The sequence below is a fragment of the Taudactylus pleione genome, unplaced genomic scaffold (assembly GCF_031769625.1).
Source record: "Taudactylus pleione unplaced genomic scaffold, aTauple2 ptg001594l, whole genome shotgun sequence".
In the NCBI taxonomy this organism is placed as follows: Eukaryota; Metazoa; Chordata; class Amphibia; order Anura; family Myobatrachidae; genus Taudactylus; species Taudactylus pleione.
The window spans coordinates 699,683-712,759 of NW_028285991.1; the positions used below are offsets into that span (position 1 = coordinate 699,683).

The window sequence follows — 13,077 nt, forward strand, 5'->3', positions numbered from 1 at the left end:
CTCCCGGTTGGGGTGGTTAGGGTTAGGCACCCCCCCGGGAGGATTAGGTTTAGGGTGCAGGCAGGGGGTAGTTAGGTTTAGGCACCCCCGGGGGGACTGAGGGTTAGGCACCACCCTGGGAATGTTAGGTTTAGGCACCCCTAAGAGAGGGTTAGGGTTAGGAGGGGAGAGGGGTAGGGATAAGGTACTTACCTTGTCTGTCGGGATTCTAACTGTTTGGTCTTCCGGCGTTGGCATTTCACCCGGTGGCTATGCAGCCACTGGGTTACATACCCAACACTTTTATATAACTAATTTAGCATACAGACGTGTCCTCACTTACTGATTTTCCATACCATACACCAGATGCGACTGAGATGCTCCGAGATGAGGAGCATAACGTATTTTTCTTTACATTTTGCATCTTATTCGCATCACAGATGCAGTGAACAGCCACTCACAATGTACCAGAGATGCAAGGCTGCGACTTTACTGGCATAGGATTTGGTTTTACACACGTACAGTACCAAGTTGCAGATGAAACACCAAGGAACTTGGCGTGAGGAAAAGCCACGGGCGCTCGCATTGGAGCCCTTTTTACACAGATTCAGACTCACATAGATGAACGAATGTCACACACCAAATTGATCAGTCTAAGCTAGCAATGTAGTTTTGGGTGTCTTCTATGTGTTTTAAATATGTAAATAAGCTGCACATTTTGAGCGAAAAAGATGCTTGGCGCAGATGATTCGCAGTGGACCTGGCAAATAGGGGCTATTTGGCGTGACTGAAGCAACAGTACGAAAGGACACATCTATACATGTTGATGTTACCCAGTTTTTACATTGCGTGGGGTGTATGTGTAATCCTTAACACTTATCTCTGAAGTACCTTTAAATCTGTCACTCAATTTCTAGCTCAGTCTCTCTTACCACAGGTGACATGGCCAACAGGTGCCCCTGAACATGCAGGTTTATTAGCAATGAAGTTTGTGTAATGCCTGCTGTGTAGCAGTGTGCAGTTACCAGGATTCTAATAAGTGGATTCCAGACCATTTCTCTTTACTAAAATAAATGAAGTAGGTCTTTATTTCAATATTCACACTCTAGCACAGTTCACTCAGTTCCTTTACATAGTATAGTTACTTTACACAAAAACTGACACTCTTGTGAAATCAGACCATCATTTAAGCTCTCATTTTCAGCCCTACACAGATGTACTTACACCATGTCACTCATATGCATTAGGTACTGGGTTACCTCCTTCCAGCCCGAGCCACACTCTGGACATTAGCAAGTGCAGTCTCAAATTTGATTGGTGTCTCTTTAAAGGGACCCATACATCTGCAGTGTGTTTCTTCAATCTGACAGCGGGGTAGGAGAATCAGGGAAATTCAACATATTAAAAATCCTCAATTCACAAATTTCGACAAAAAAATTATCGGGATCAATGAGTCAGGATTATTAACATGCTGTTTTTCCCTAATCCTCCTACGGGCCGCCAATCATTGATGGCTGCTGAATAGCGAAATAGATCACAAATCGTTGCATCGCACTGGCAGAATGGGGAAACGCGGCTGTATTGCAGCAACAGCGGCTGGATGTATGGGCCCATTAAGAGCATACTGCCCTGGCTGTACTCTAAAGCTCACCTTCCCAACTTACTGTAACAGTCACATCAGGAGTCCAGGTCACTCAGCATTACACAAATGGGGTGTATTTGAAAGAATAAAAAATCAAACTTGCTGATTTCAACCCAAAGATCAAACTTAAACTGAGTCATTCTTATTAAATGCTCTTGATCATGTGAACATTCCCAAGAGGTGTTGTACTCAGCCACACATCACAAGGGATGTCACTCTCTCTCACTTGCGCTCAAGGGATGTTACATTGATATTTGACAAAATTAAATAATTTATAAAATAGTAAAATAGATTCCTTCTTATCTATACAGGGTTATGCTAATAAAAATAAGTTAATAGGTTACTGCATTATTAAAGTAAGTAAGGGCTCCAGAATGGCAAGGTAAGCCTATATCAGAAAAAGCATTGCCTCAAACAGTTACTTACATTTTTGTAATCCAAAAGAGAAGACTAAAGCTGGTTACACACTTAAAGATTTTCTGTCCAACCATCCAACTAGTTGATTGGTTGGAATGAAAATCTGGTAACGTATGGGAGTAAATGACAATCAGCAATTTGCTCCTAAAATGCCAGAAAACAGAGGAAAATGGTCATTCAGACAAGTTGGATAAATGTTTGATCTAAACAATTTGTTCAAACAACAGTTTTTGTCCATTTTCCAGCGTTGGGAGCAAATTGCTGATTGTCAGTTGCTTTCATACCTTACCAGATTTTCATTCCAACCAATCAACTAGTTGGATGGTTGGAGAGAAAATCTTTACGTGTGTATGCAGCTTTAAACATAAGGCGTTCTTTAGGTAACTTAGCTAACAACTTGGAAAACATTTTGCGTTATAATAAGTGGAAAACAAAGCAACTTTTCCTGTGTTTTGTGTAATGTCAGGCTTTAGGGGGTCATTCAGACCCGGTCGTTAGCGCCGATGCGCTCGGACCGGGTCGATGGCCCCCCACAGAGCATGCGCACGACGGTGATGGCGCCGTCGTGCGCATGCGTGAGACCCGCTACGACCGACAGCGCCGGTCGTAGCGGGTCTCGATCCAAAGGGGGCAAGCTGTCGATGTTGATTGACAGCTCGCCCCGTTTGGAAGGTGGGTCGGGGGGTGGCAGCCTGCCGTTTGGAGGAGGCCCCACTGACATCACTAGTGATGTCAGTGGAGAGCTTCCGGCTCAGACAGAGCCAGAAGCTCTCTGGGGCTTACGACAAGTGAGACCCTACCCTAGGGTCTCGTCGTAAGCCCCGATGGTCGCGATGGTCTTGACCATCGCGACCATCACCTTAGGCATCGTAAGGCTGTGGGTGTTAACCCACAGCCTTACCACCGCAAAGGAGGACGTCTTGAAAATTCAAGACGTCCTCCCCTCATTCAGACCGACCGCACGCTCTGTGCGACCGGCTCTGAATGAGGTCCTTAATTCTATATACCCTTTATTGATCTGTTGGTGTGTTCCCAATGTAAACTTAATTACACTTACAGTATCACTATATACTCACCAGTGTGCAGTTCTACTGGCAGGCTTCTCTCACTGATGCTGATATTATTTGCTGCTGAGACAGTTATGAGGTACAGCTGTCCACACAGTAACCCTGCAATGTCACAGGATGGGGCAGTGGACTGGCAAACATGTTGCTTCCCATCTGTACCAACTGCTACACTGGTGTAATTCTCTGCTCCCAGGTTGCTGATCCATGAAACGGCAGCAGTGTTAGTGACACAATCTACCTCTACAGTCACATTTTGTGGAGCACATGGAGCTGTGGGAAAATAAAAGGTCAGAATATGCAATCAAATCTTGATTGACTGCTATACTGCAGTGCAGATTTATATCTTCTAGAATTCTTAGTCAACTGGTCACAGCTTTGTAAACAAGGAGAGGGGTTCCACCGATCTGAGTTAGGCTGTTATTTTAGTATTTAGCACTGTTATTACATTTGAGCAACTCCAATACTAGGGAAAAAAAACAGAAACCTTACAAAAAACAAAACCCTCCAACATGATGCCATTGTCACGCAGATTGATCATTTTATTCCAATATTATTAGCATCTGAATATAGGGTATTATTAGGGAAGGATCATTTTAATTTAAATTATTCTTTAAGCAAAAATTGGAAATGATTGTATATCGGCATAATTTATTTTCTCACCTGTTTGAAAGGTTTGCGTGTCACTGACACTACTGCTGCAGTATCTGCCATTGGCTGTCACAGCCATATTGTACTGGTGGTCACACATTAGTTCTGTTATAGAGCAGCTTGTATTTGCTGTGTAACATTCATGTTTCTCTCCACTAACCCCTGTTATGTCCGTGGTGTAATTCAGCGCTCCAGCCATTGCAGTCCAGGATGCAACCACAAGCCCAGTACTAACATGGGTGTCCAAGTTACTCGGAGAGCAGGGTTCTGGAACCAGAGGAAAACAACATTCAGTCACTTTGAATCTGAGAAATCTCAACATGTTAACTGTAATGTTAAGGAATTGTTGTATTTTAGGCTAGTGTCTCACAGGCACATGTAAACGTGATGTTACAGTCTATCAGGGGTGAGCAATAAGCGTCCCTCCAGCCATTGTTGATCTACAAATTGGGTGTACCTCAAGGACATACAGTGCAAACCCGAAATAAGAGCTTATACCCGGTCACTACATAGGAATGCATGGGGAAGTGGTGATTGGGTGAGAGCTGGTAGTTCCTCGGTAGGGATGGCCCCACATGATTTTTGGGATCACCACTTTCTAAGGAATTCCAGCCCTGGGTTGACTATCTTGGGGATGGTTAAAGTGATGGCGGGGAGACCCCACGCTGTGTGTCACCCTGCTATGGCATAAGCTCTCCTGCTGGTTACCCCACTCTGTTTTCCTCCTATTTTCCCATACCAGTGCAAGCTGGGAGGTCTGGGACTGGTTATTGATTTGGAGAGGACCCCCTCATATTTAAAAAAAAAATAAAAAATTTTCTTTAGTAACAAAGTCTGCACAGATAATAGTGATCTGTGCAATGCTTCTCCCAAACTCGCCTGCCACAGGCAGGACTATTGTTTGCATGGGTTTTCCATTGTTTTCAGGTCGGGTTTTGGTCAGTTTACAAACTGACTATGAGTAAATCTGTTTTATGTAAAACAATCGATTGTTGGCCCAATGTTCTAAAGTTGGGCTTATGGTAGTCTTTCCATCGTTTCTGGCTTTAGTAAATGGTTAGTTTACAAAACCGATGGAAAAATTACCATAAACCTATAATCGACCTGGCTGTACTCTAAAGCTCACCTTCCCAACTTACTGTAACAGTCACATCAGGAGTCCAGGTCACTCAGCATTACACAAATGGGGTGTATTTGAAAGAATAAAAAATCAAACTTGCTGATTTCAACCCAAAGATCAAACTTAAACTGAATCATTCTTATTAAATGCTCTTGATCATGTGAATACTCCCAAGAGGTGTTGTACTCAGCCGCACATCACAAGGGATGTCACTCTCTCTCACTTGCGCTCAAGGGATGTTACATTGATATTTAAAAAAATTTGATAATTTATAATATAGTAAAATAGATTCCTTCTTATCTATACAGGGTTATGCTAATAAAAATAAGTTAATAGGTTACTGCCTTATCAAGGTAAGGGCTCCAGAATGGCAAGGTAAGCCTATATCAGAAAAAGCATTGCCTCAAACGGGTACTTACATTTTTGTAATCCTAAATAAACCCCCTAGGCAGCAGACTTGAAGGAGTGGAGAGAGTATAGTATAACAACAGAAAGAGAGAGGTGGGGAAGAGAAGGGACTGGAGGGAAGGAAGACAATTTGCTCCGTCTTTACAGGGACACAGGGCCTGATTCAGAGTAGGACTCTTTTGCACAGCAGCAAATGGCCACAGCACAGGGGCGTATCTATAATGGTTGCAGGGTGGCCCCAGGTCCAGGTGGGGCCAGCACCGCACACCCTGCACCCATATTATGTAAAACTTACCTCTCCGCGGTCCCGCACGGATTTCCTAGCACTGCACAAATGCCGTAAAATGGCCGCCGCTGCCATTTTTCCGGCATTTTGCACATGCGCTGTGAGGAAATCGCTGGTAAAATGGTGGCACTCCATTTTACCAGCGATTTGCACATGCGCAGTAGACTGAGCACACTCTAGTGAAATGCTAAAAAAGAAAAATATCACCATAAACTCTGCAGGCGCTAAGCACATGGACCAATGTTCTTATTGAAATCGAAAGTCTTTACGATGTCCTCCAAATCTCTCAAAAAAGAGAAAATACAAACAGACACATGGTGAAGTATATCCAGACTAAAATGTAACTTTCAAAAAATTAACAAGGTACTCCTACCAGATGTTATAGTCTACTGTTTAGGTAGACAGTAATCGCATTAAACACACTTCTCTCCAATTTTCACTGTTCCATATTGTGTCCCCGATGTAGTATATAGAAAAAATAGAAAACTATATAGTGTAATATAGTTTTAATAAGAGACACAACATACAAACGTAACAAGTGGCCTCTTACCAAATGTCAATAAAAATAAGTCACATACAAAAAACATCATCAAAAATGATTCAACATGTGTTTACCATGATTTTTATATATGTTTGTATTTTTTATACTATATCTAATGTCTTTCTACTGTATTTTTATTCCTTTTTCTTCTTGAGGTATTTCTAATTCAGCATGGCGTTTAAGTATGCAGCTATTTCCTATTATAAAAGGGTTACCATGGCAACATAAATAATTTGATGAGATGGTATATTCAGAATGAATAACTTCCGGTTCCAGCCATGTATATAATCATGGGGAGGACTGGAGATAATGACTATAGAGTGAATGATTTCATAGCCATGACGAGATGCCATTTCTGGGTTTTGACGCAATATCCGCCGTCCACCGCCGCGTGTGTTGAGCGGCAAGAATGCTGACAGTGTGGAGGACTGGTTGCGCTTACCATAGAGATGCGGTATGTGTAGCTGTGACGGGACGTCATTTCCGGGTCCGGAAGACATAACTCACAATGCCGCATGTGTTTAGCGGCGGGAACATGTAAAAGACGAATAAACGGAAAACCTGGATAGATTTTTTTTTGGTGGATGACACACCATTTCATTATAGGATTTTAGTTTGCTAGTTACTCCATGTCTGGCAATAAGTATTTTAGTCTTTGATGAGAAAGGGGTATATATATCTCCTTCTACTTTATTACCATTATGCCTTGAAAAAGATTAAACTGCAAATCGAAACGTGTTGGCTGTACTAGGATCCAGGCAATTGATATAGCACTCTCTGTTGGGACCTTTTTGCTATGGACTACGGGGACGCCTGAATTATCCATATTCTATGCCCATTTGTCTACTTAGGTGGACATTATCATCTGGTGAGAGGCTTATCTATTACCTGTATCTACTTATGGGAATTTTTTGGATATTTTGATTCATTGATGTTTTTTGTATGTGACTTATTTTTATTGACATTTAGTAAGAGGCCACTTGTTACGTTTGTATGTTGTGTCTCTTATTAAAACTATATTACACTATATAGTTTTCTATTTTTTCTATATACTACATCGGGGACACAATATGGAACAGTGAAAATTGGAGAGAAGTGTGTTTAATGCGATTACTGTCTACCTAAACAGTAGACTATAACATCTGGTAGGAGTACCTTGTTAATTTTTTGAAAGTTACACTTTAGTCTGGATATACTTCACCATGTGTCTGTTTGTATTTTCTCTTTTTTGAGAGATTTGGAGGACATCGTAAAGACTTCCGATTTCAATAAGAACATTGGTCCATGTGCTTAGCGCCTGCAGAGTTTATGGTGATATTTTTCTTTTTTAGCATTTCACTGTAGAGGATCACTAAGGGTAGACTCTACATCACCATTCTTCACGGGCAGCTATCTGCGCTCTGAGCTTTCCCACATCTTGTGTCTTTGAGCACACTCTAGTGCCCAGAGTCTATTGATTCTGTGGTGGCCGGCCAGCCGCGTCAGACGACTGCCGGATGCCAGAGTGAGAGGAGGGGGTCCATGATGTGGAATGCACACGTACCCCCTCCTCTCTAAAGACGCCCCTGCCGCAGCATGTTAATCATGCTGTGGCTCAGCATGAATCGCATCATCTGCCCCTTCCAGACCGCCCACTTTCCTCAGGTAAGTGGGGGCAATGCAAAGGGTGGGCTGAGGGGGGGTGGTGGCCAGTCAGGGAGACTTGCCCTGTCTTGCGCAGCGGCCAATAGGACATATCAACATCTTCTATCTCTTCCTGGATGTATCAGCACTTTCTTAAACTTAACATGTATATTCTGTTACATAACCCAAATATTATTCTCATGTTTTAGTATTTTACCCTACTTCCTCATATAATTATAAATTGACAGGGCAGCAAAGTACTGAAGAGGATCTATATTAATAAAAGCCAGCTATTAAATCTTGGATGCTGTCTCTCAATAAGGTTCAAGGTCTGTAAAAATAAGAAGTATATAATGTAAACAACACAACTTCGCCATCATAGTCAATTATTAGTGTCACTATACAGTTGTTACACTTAAGCTTACACCAGAATGAAGACAACAGGGGGTAAATTTACTAAGCTGAGAGTTTGGGAGCGTTTGCCAACTCTGGAGAGTTTGGGCAGTTTTTCCCACTCTCAAATTTACTAATGTCAAACTCGGGAGAGAGATCTCCTTTGCTACGGGAAAATACTGGAGAGTTAGCAAACTCTCTTCAATTCACCATCGGCAAAACTTGAGAACCTTTGCACTGGTGAAGATAGGATTCTAGAATTTACCAAGCAGAGAGTTTCAAAACTCTCATGAGATGGGCAAACTCTCCTGTAAAAACTTGTGAAAAAAATACACCTGCCTGTGATCTGAGAGTTTGGCAGAAACATACACAGATCGCTGTGATCCATGTATGTTTTTGCCTGTAAATATAGAAAATAAATTTAAATATCAGAAAAAAAATGACATAGGGTCCCCCCCCCCTAAAGCTTAACCAGCCTCAGGCTTGCCAGCCTGTCCCGGTTTCTTTCTAAGATTACAGGGAACAAAATGTGTATGGTTCCCCCGTAATTTAGAAACCAACACCAGGCTGCAGGGACAGTCTTGATTTTAAATATAGGGGGGAAATAATTGTGTAAGGTCCCCCCTATATTTAAGTAAACTATTGTATTTTACAGTGGGACTACAGGTGCCAGCATGCCTGCCCTTTGGCACTTGTGGAACTATAAGTGCCAGCAGATGGGCGGCACCTGTACCCCCACTGTAAAATAAATAGTTAAATAAACACAAAACAGACACACCGTGCAAAGTATAACTTTATTGCACACACCTACCCATTCACACATACTTATCTATACCAGATGCTTCTGTCCTCTTCTCCAGTAGAATCTGTAATGACTGGCCATGCAAAAAAGATTGCATACTCACCTATATCCTGGCACTGGTCTCCACAGTAATCCATGGACTTTGTAAAACAAAAAAACAAATTTACCGCACCACGCACCGGGCATCAGTATGTGTGTTGCCACAATACTCCAGGAGTGCGGGGAAGAGCCCCAGGCTTCAGACCAAGCCTGGATTAAGAGAGAGGGGGGACCCCTTTTTTATATTTAAAATCAGTACTGCCCCTGCAGCCTGGTGTTGGTTTCTAAATTACAGGGGAATCCTACCATTTTTTTCCCCGTAATCTTAGAAACCAGGACAGGCTGGCAAGCCTGGTGCTGGTCAAGCTTTGGGGGGGGGCCCTATGTAATTTTTTTTTAAACTCTTTTAACACGTTTTTTTACAGATCTGATATGATCTCACTGATATGTGCAGGCTGCTTGCTCAGGAGAGTTTTGCAGAGAGAAGATACTGCAATCTTGAGTGAGTCATCTCCTGCAAAACCAGCTACTCAGGGGAGAAATCTCCTACAAACCCTGCTACTCGGCAGAGAAATCTGATTCTGCTTCACCATCGGCCATCTCACTCTCAGCTAAACTCCCTTCTTTGTAAATTTGAGTCTCAGGAGCTTTAAATCACCCGAGTTTAGGTGAAGCTAATCGAGTTGAAAAAAAAGCAAACTCTCACAGACTCGATTCTTAGTAAATTTACCCCCAAAAGACCTAATTTAGTTCTGTTCTTAATATGCGTGATATTCTATCTTAGGTTTAAACAGCTGTAAACAATTCATTTCTGTAAAGGCAGCAATCACAATATCTGATAAGATATTGTGTAGCTTGACTTATAACTGTTGTTGCTGGTACCTGGATCCACATAGAATTCGTTGGAGAGAGTCTGGCAGTTGATGCCCACAGCTGTGACTGTTGCTTTGTACACTTCTCCACACTTAGTGCCCCCAATCACACAAGTTCCTGTCATAGACTGGCACATCAGATCCGTTCCATCATTACTTTGCATTGCAGCAACATACATATTTATCCCAAATCCAGAGCTTTTTGTCCATGATATCTCAGCGCTGTCATTAACGCAGATATGTTTGGAAAACACATCTGTTGGCTTGCAAGGAACTAGAAGTAAACAAGAACAGATAAATATAGTAACTGTAAATTAAATTAACCTAATAAAGGTATTTAAAAAAAACATGGGGCTGCAGTTTGTTCTATAGTCAGTCTGACTGGAGATACTGGGACAAGTTTAAGTATGTAAACTGCAGATCAGTTTACTATAACAAAGTTAGAGGCATATTTATTAACACTATTTTGCTGGCAGTCCTATATAAACAGCTGTTTTTGGTGGATACTCGCAAAAATGAAGTATCCCCAAAATATAAGGGGTGAACACAGAAGAAATTGGAGATATAGGATATGGTCCCCCCAAAAGAGGCAAAAATGCTCCTTACGTTTCTATGAAATATATCACCCTCAGAAAAGCTACACTTTCCTGATCAGAGCAGTAATGGCTTATGCCATCTTTGGCGTTTGCCATTGTACACTATGGGCCACATTTTCATAAAATAATAACCTCTTGCGTGTGTGCAGATGGATGTTCATGCACAACCAGCAGCTCTGTCTAGTCACAACCTGGAAGTAATGTAATAACATAAGCAATCACTTTACTTTTTACACATTGTAGGGATGGGCATTCATCGGTGCCAACGTTTGTTAATATGTTGTCCCAATAATTAATGTTTTATTGCCACAATATGCAAGATGGCAAATAAAGATATATATGCCCCTTGGTCTACAATGATATAAAGCTAAAAAGCTTTTCTTTTCTTTTTTTTTTCAAAGATCTATATGGTAACAGTATTCTATGTAGTTATCAAACTCCAACTAAGTGTAAGTTCTTCATTTAACCTACCATAAGAATAATTAATAACCATGCACATTGGAAACCAAAGAAGTCAGCTTGACTTGTGATATCAATGCTAAGAATAAGAGCAGATAATCGTAAATAAATTGGGTCAGGTTAACCAGTATATTAGACAGTAACACAATAACAACAATTTTACTGGTCCACATTTAACAGTTACTCAATGATTGTTCAGGCACAGAGATCAGTAGCTGACTGTATTTGTAGGCCTATAATGTGATCTATAATTTGGCTTGAATGCTGAATACCCACAATTGTTCAAGTTTGCCATTCATACGTCTGACCAAGTCAGACACAGAGCCTGGTCTCTAGCTGGATGTCCACATATTAAAAGTTAGCCTACTTTACTAAAGTCCCCTTTCATCTACAAGGAATATAAACTGTACACTCAAAACATCACTATTGTACTGGTGTATGGCAACTGCATAAACAGAACTTGTCCCACTAGTGGTAATTTTAATGTTACAGAAGACATGAGAAATTGTTACTAGTTGTGTATCAGAAATCTTGAAATCAGAAGAAAATAACAATACCTAAATACTGTGGTCCAATCTGGTTGCTGGAAGCTATGCATTGACCATTATCTGCATCAACAGAGATAGAGTAAAGTTGTCCACAGCTAATATTACTAATTTCACAGTTATTTTCATGGGTAGTACAGTTGAAATAATCAGAGTCACTCTGTGCTGTAGCGGTGAATGTTATATTTGCCATGTCCTCTGCCCATGTGACATGTATTGCATTCTGGTCACAAATGACGTCAGCTGCAATGTTCTTTGGAATGCATGGAACTGCAAATATACAAATTGAAACCATGTTAAATGTCATAAAAATATACAATTTGGAATTCAAACATAAAAACCATGGTGACATTTTATAATGAAAATGAAGGAAGGAAATCCTTGAGCAAATGTTCACACGTTTCAATTTTGCTTTATTTAAATAATATGATACTTTTCTCATGTGGACATATTAAACACTTTTGATAGCACAGATTTCTTGGATGGAAAATTCAGAATAGCAATCAAAATAACATCGTCTACACAATGGGTGAGGTTGGCATTACGTTGTATTTGATAGAATACTTGGCAAATAAGGCAGCACTTGGCTATCATGGTGACATGGGGTTATTACATTGTACTGCAACAGCATATGCTGGTAGAATGGAGTTATTTCTGATATGGTGCTCTTGGGCTTATTTCATAACATAAAGCTGTTACATCAATACACCCTAATTCAGCTGATTCATTCTTCCAGATGTAATTCTTAGAACGATGTAGTTTCTTTCTCATCCTCTTCTCTAAAAAACATACCCCTAAATTTAAAACACTTTAAATTGACATTGCATAAAACATACCTGTATTGATAGAAAGTGTCGGACTGTAGGGGCTCATGCACTGGTAGTTAGAGGCGGTAACAAAGACAGTGTATGTAAGGCTGCATGGTAATTCAGAGAGAGAACAGCTTAAGTCAAAGGATTCACAAGAATATTCTGAGCCATTGGTGGCTTGTACATGGGCCACATACAGAACAGCCCCTTCACTGTAGGACCACTGAATAACAGTGGAATGTGTTTTGCAGTCAGTCACGGCTGAGACATGTTTTGGTGGACATGGAGCTGAAAGGCACAAAGTTAATGAAAATAATATTGTTTTTGATCATTTGATTTTGCTGATGATACATAAGACCAAATATTATTTAGGAAGAATGAACTTTTTGAGTTCTTGATTCACTAGTACAGGTATAACTACACTTACATTGTGTCTACATGGTAGATTTAAATACTCCACCATTATAGTATATCTTAAGAAAAACATAAAAAAATAATAACACATATTCTTTAGAAAATCAACAAAACTATTTCCCTTCCTATTTTATGTGTAAGTCCTTCATTTAGATGCAGGTATGTGCTAATCTGAGGTATACTTGTGGTATAACTGTAGTATAAAGACTCTGCAACTCTAATTTCCTGTAATTACTTGGAGACATTGTACTAAAATCTGACAGATGGAACAATATCATGATGTAATGGAAAATGTTTAATCAGCACAGGGTGCATGCTTCTATAATTACAAGTGATACCTTAATATAATTTAATTAATACTTAATTTTTTCATACATGCTCAGAAGATGGTAATTTAATGCAGACATGTTAAAATAT

At 40.5% G+C, this 13,077-nt stretch overlaps 1 protein-coding gene across 1 annotated transcript in view; it reads right to left on the bottom strand.

Annotated features, from left to right (window-relative positions):
- Nucleotides 1-13,077, bottom strand: part of LOC148442248 (uncharacterized) — a 151,568-nt gene that overhangs the window by 105,966 nt on the left and 32,525 nt on the right. The window contains exons 9-13 of the mRNA XM_088464124.1: nt 12,274-12,534; nt 11,450-11,707; nt 9,848-10,111; nt 3,766-4,020; nt 3,115-3,375 (exon numbers count right to left, since the gene is read on the bottom strand). Coding sequence (XP_088320250.1) covers nt 3,115-3,375; nt 3,766-4,020; nt 9,848-10,111; nt 11,450-11,707; nt 12,274-12,534 — 1,299 coding nt within the window. The remainder of the gene's footprint in view (nt 1-3,114; nt 3,376-3,765; nt 4,021-9,847; nt 10,112-11,449; nt 11,708-12,273; nt 12,535-13,077) is intronic.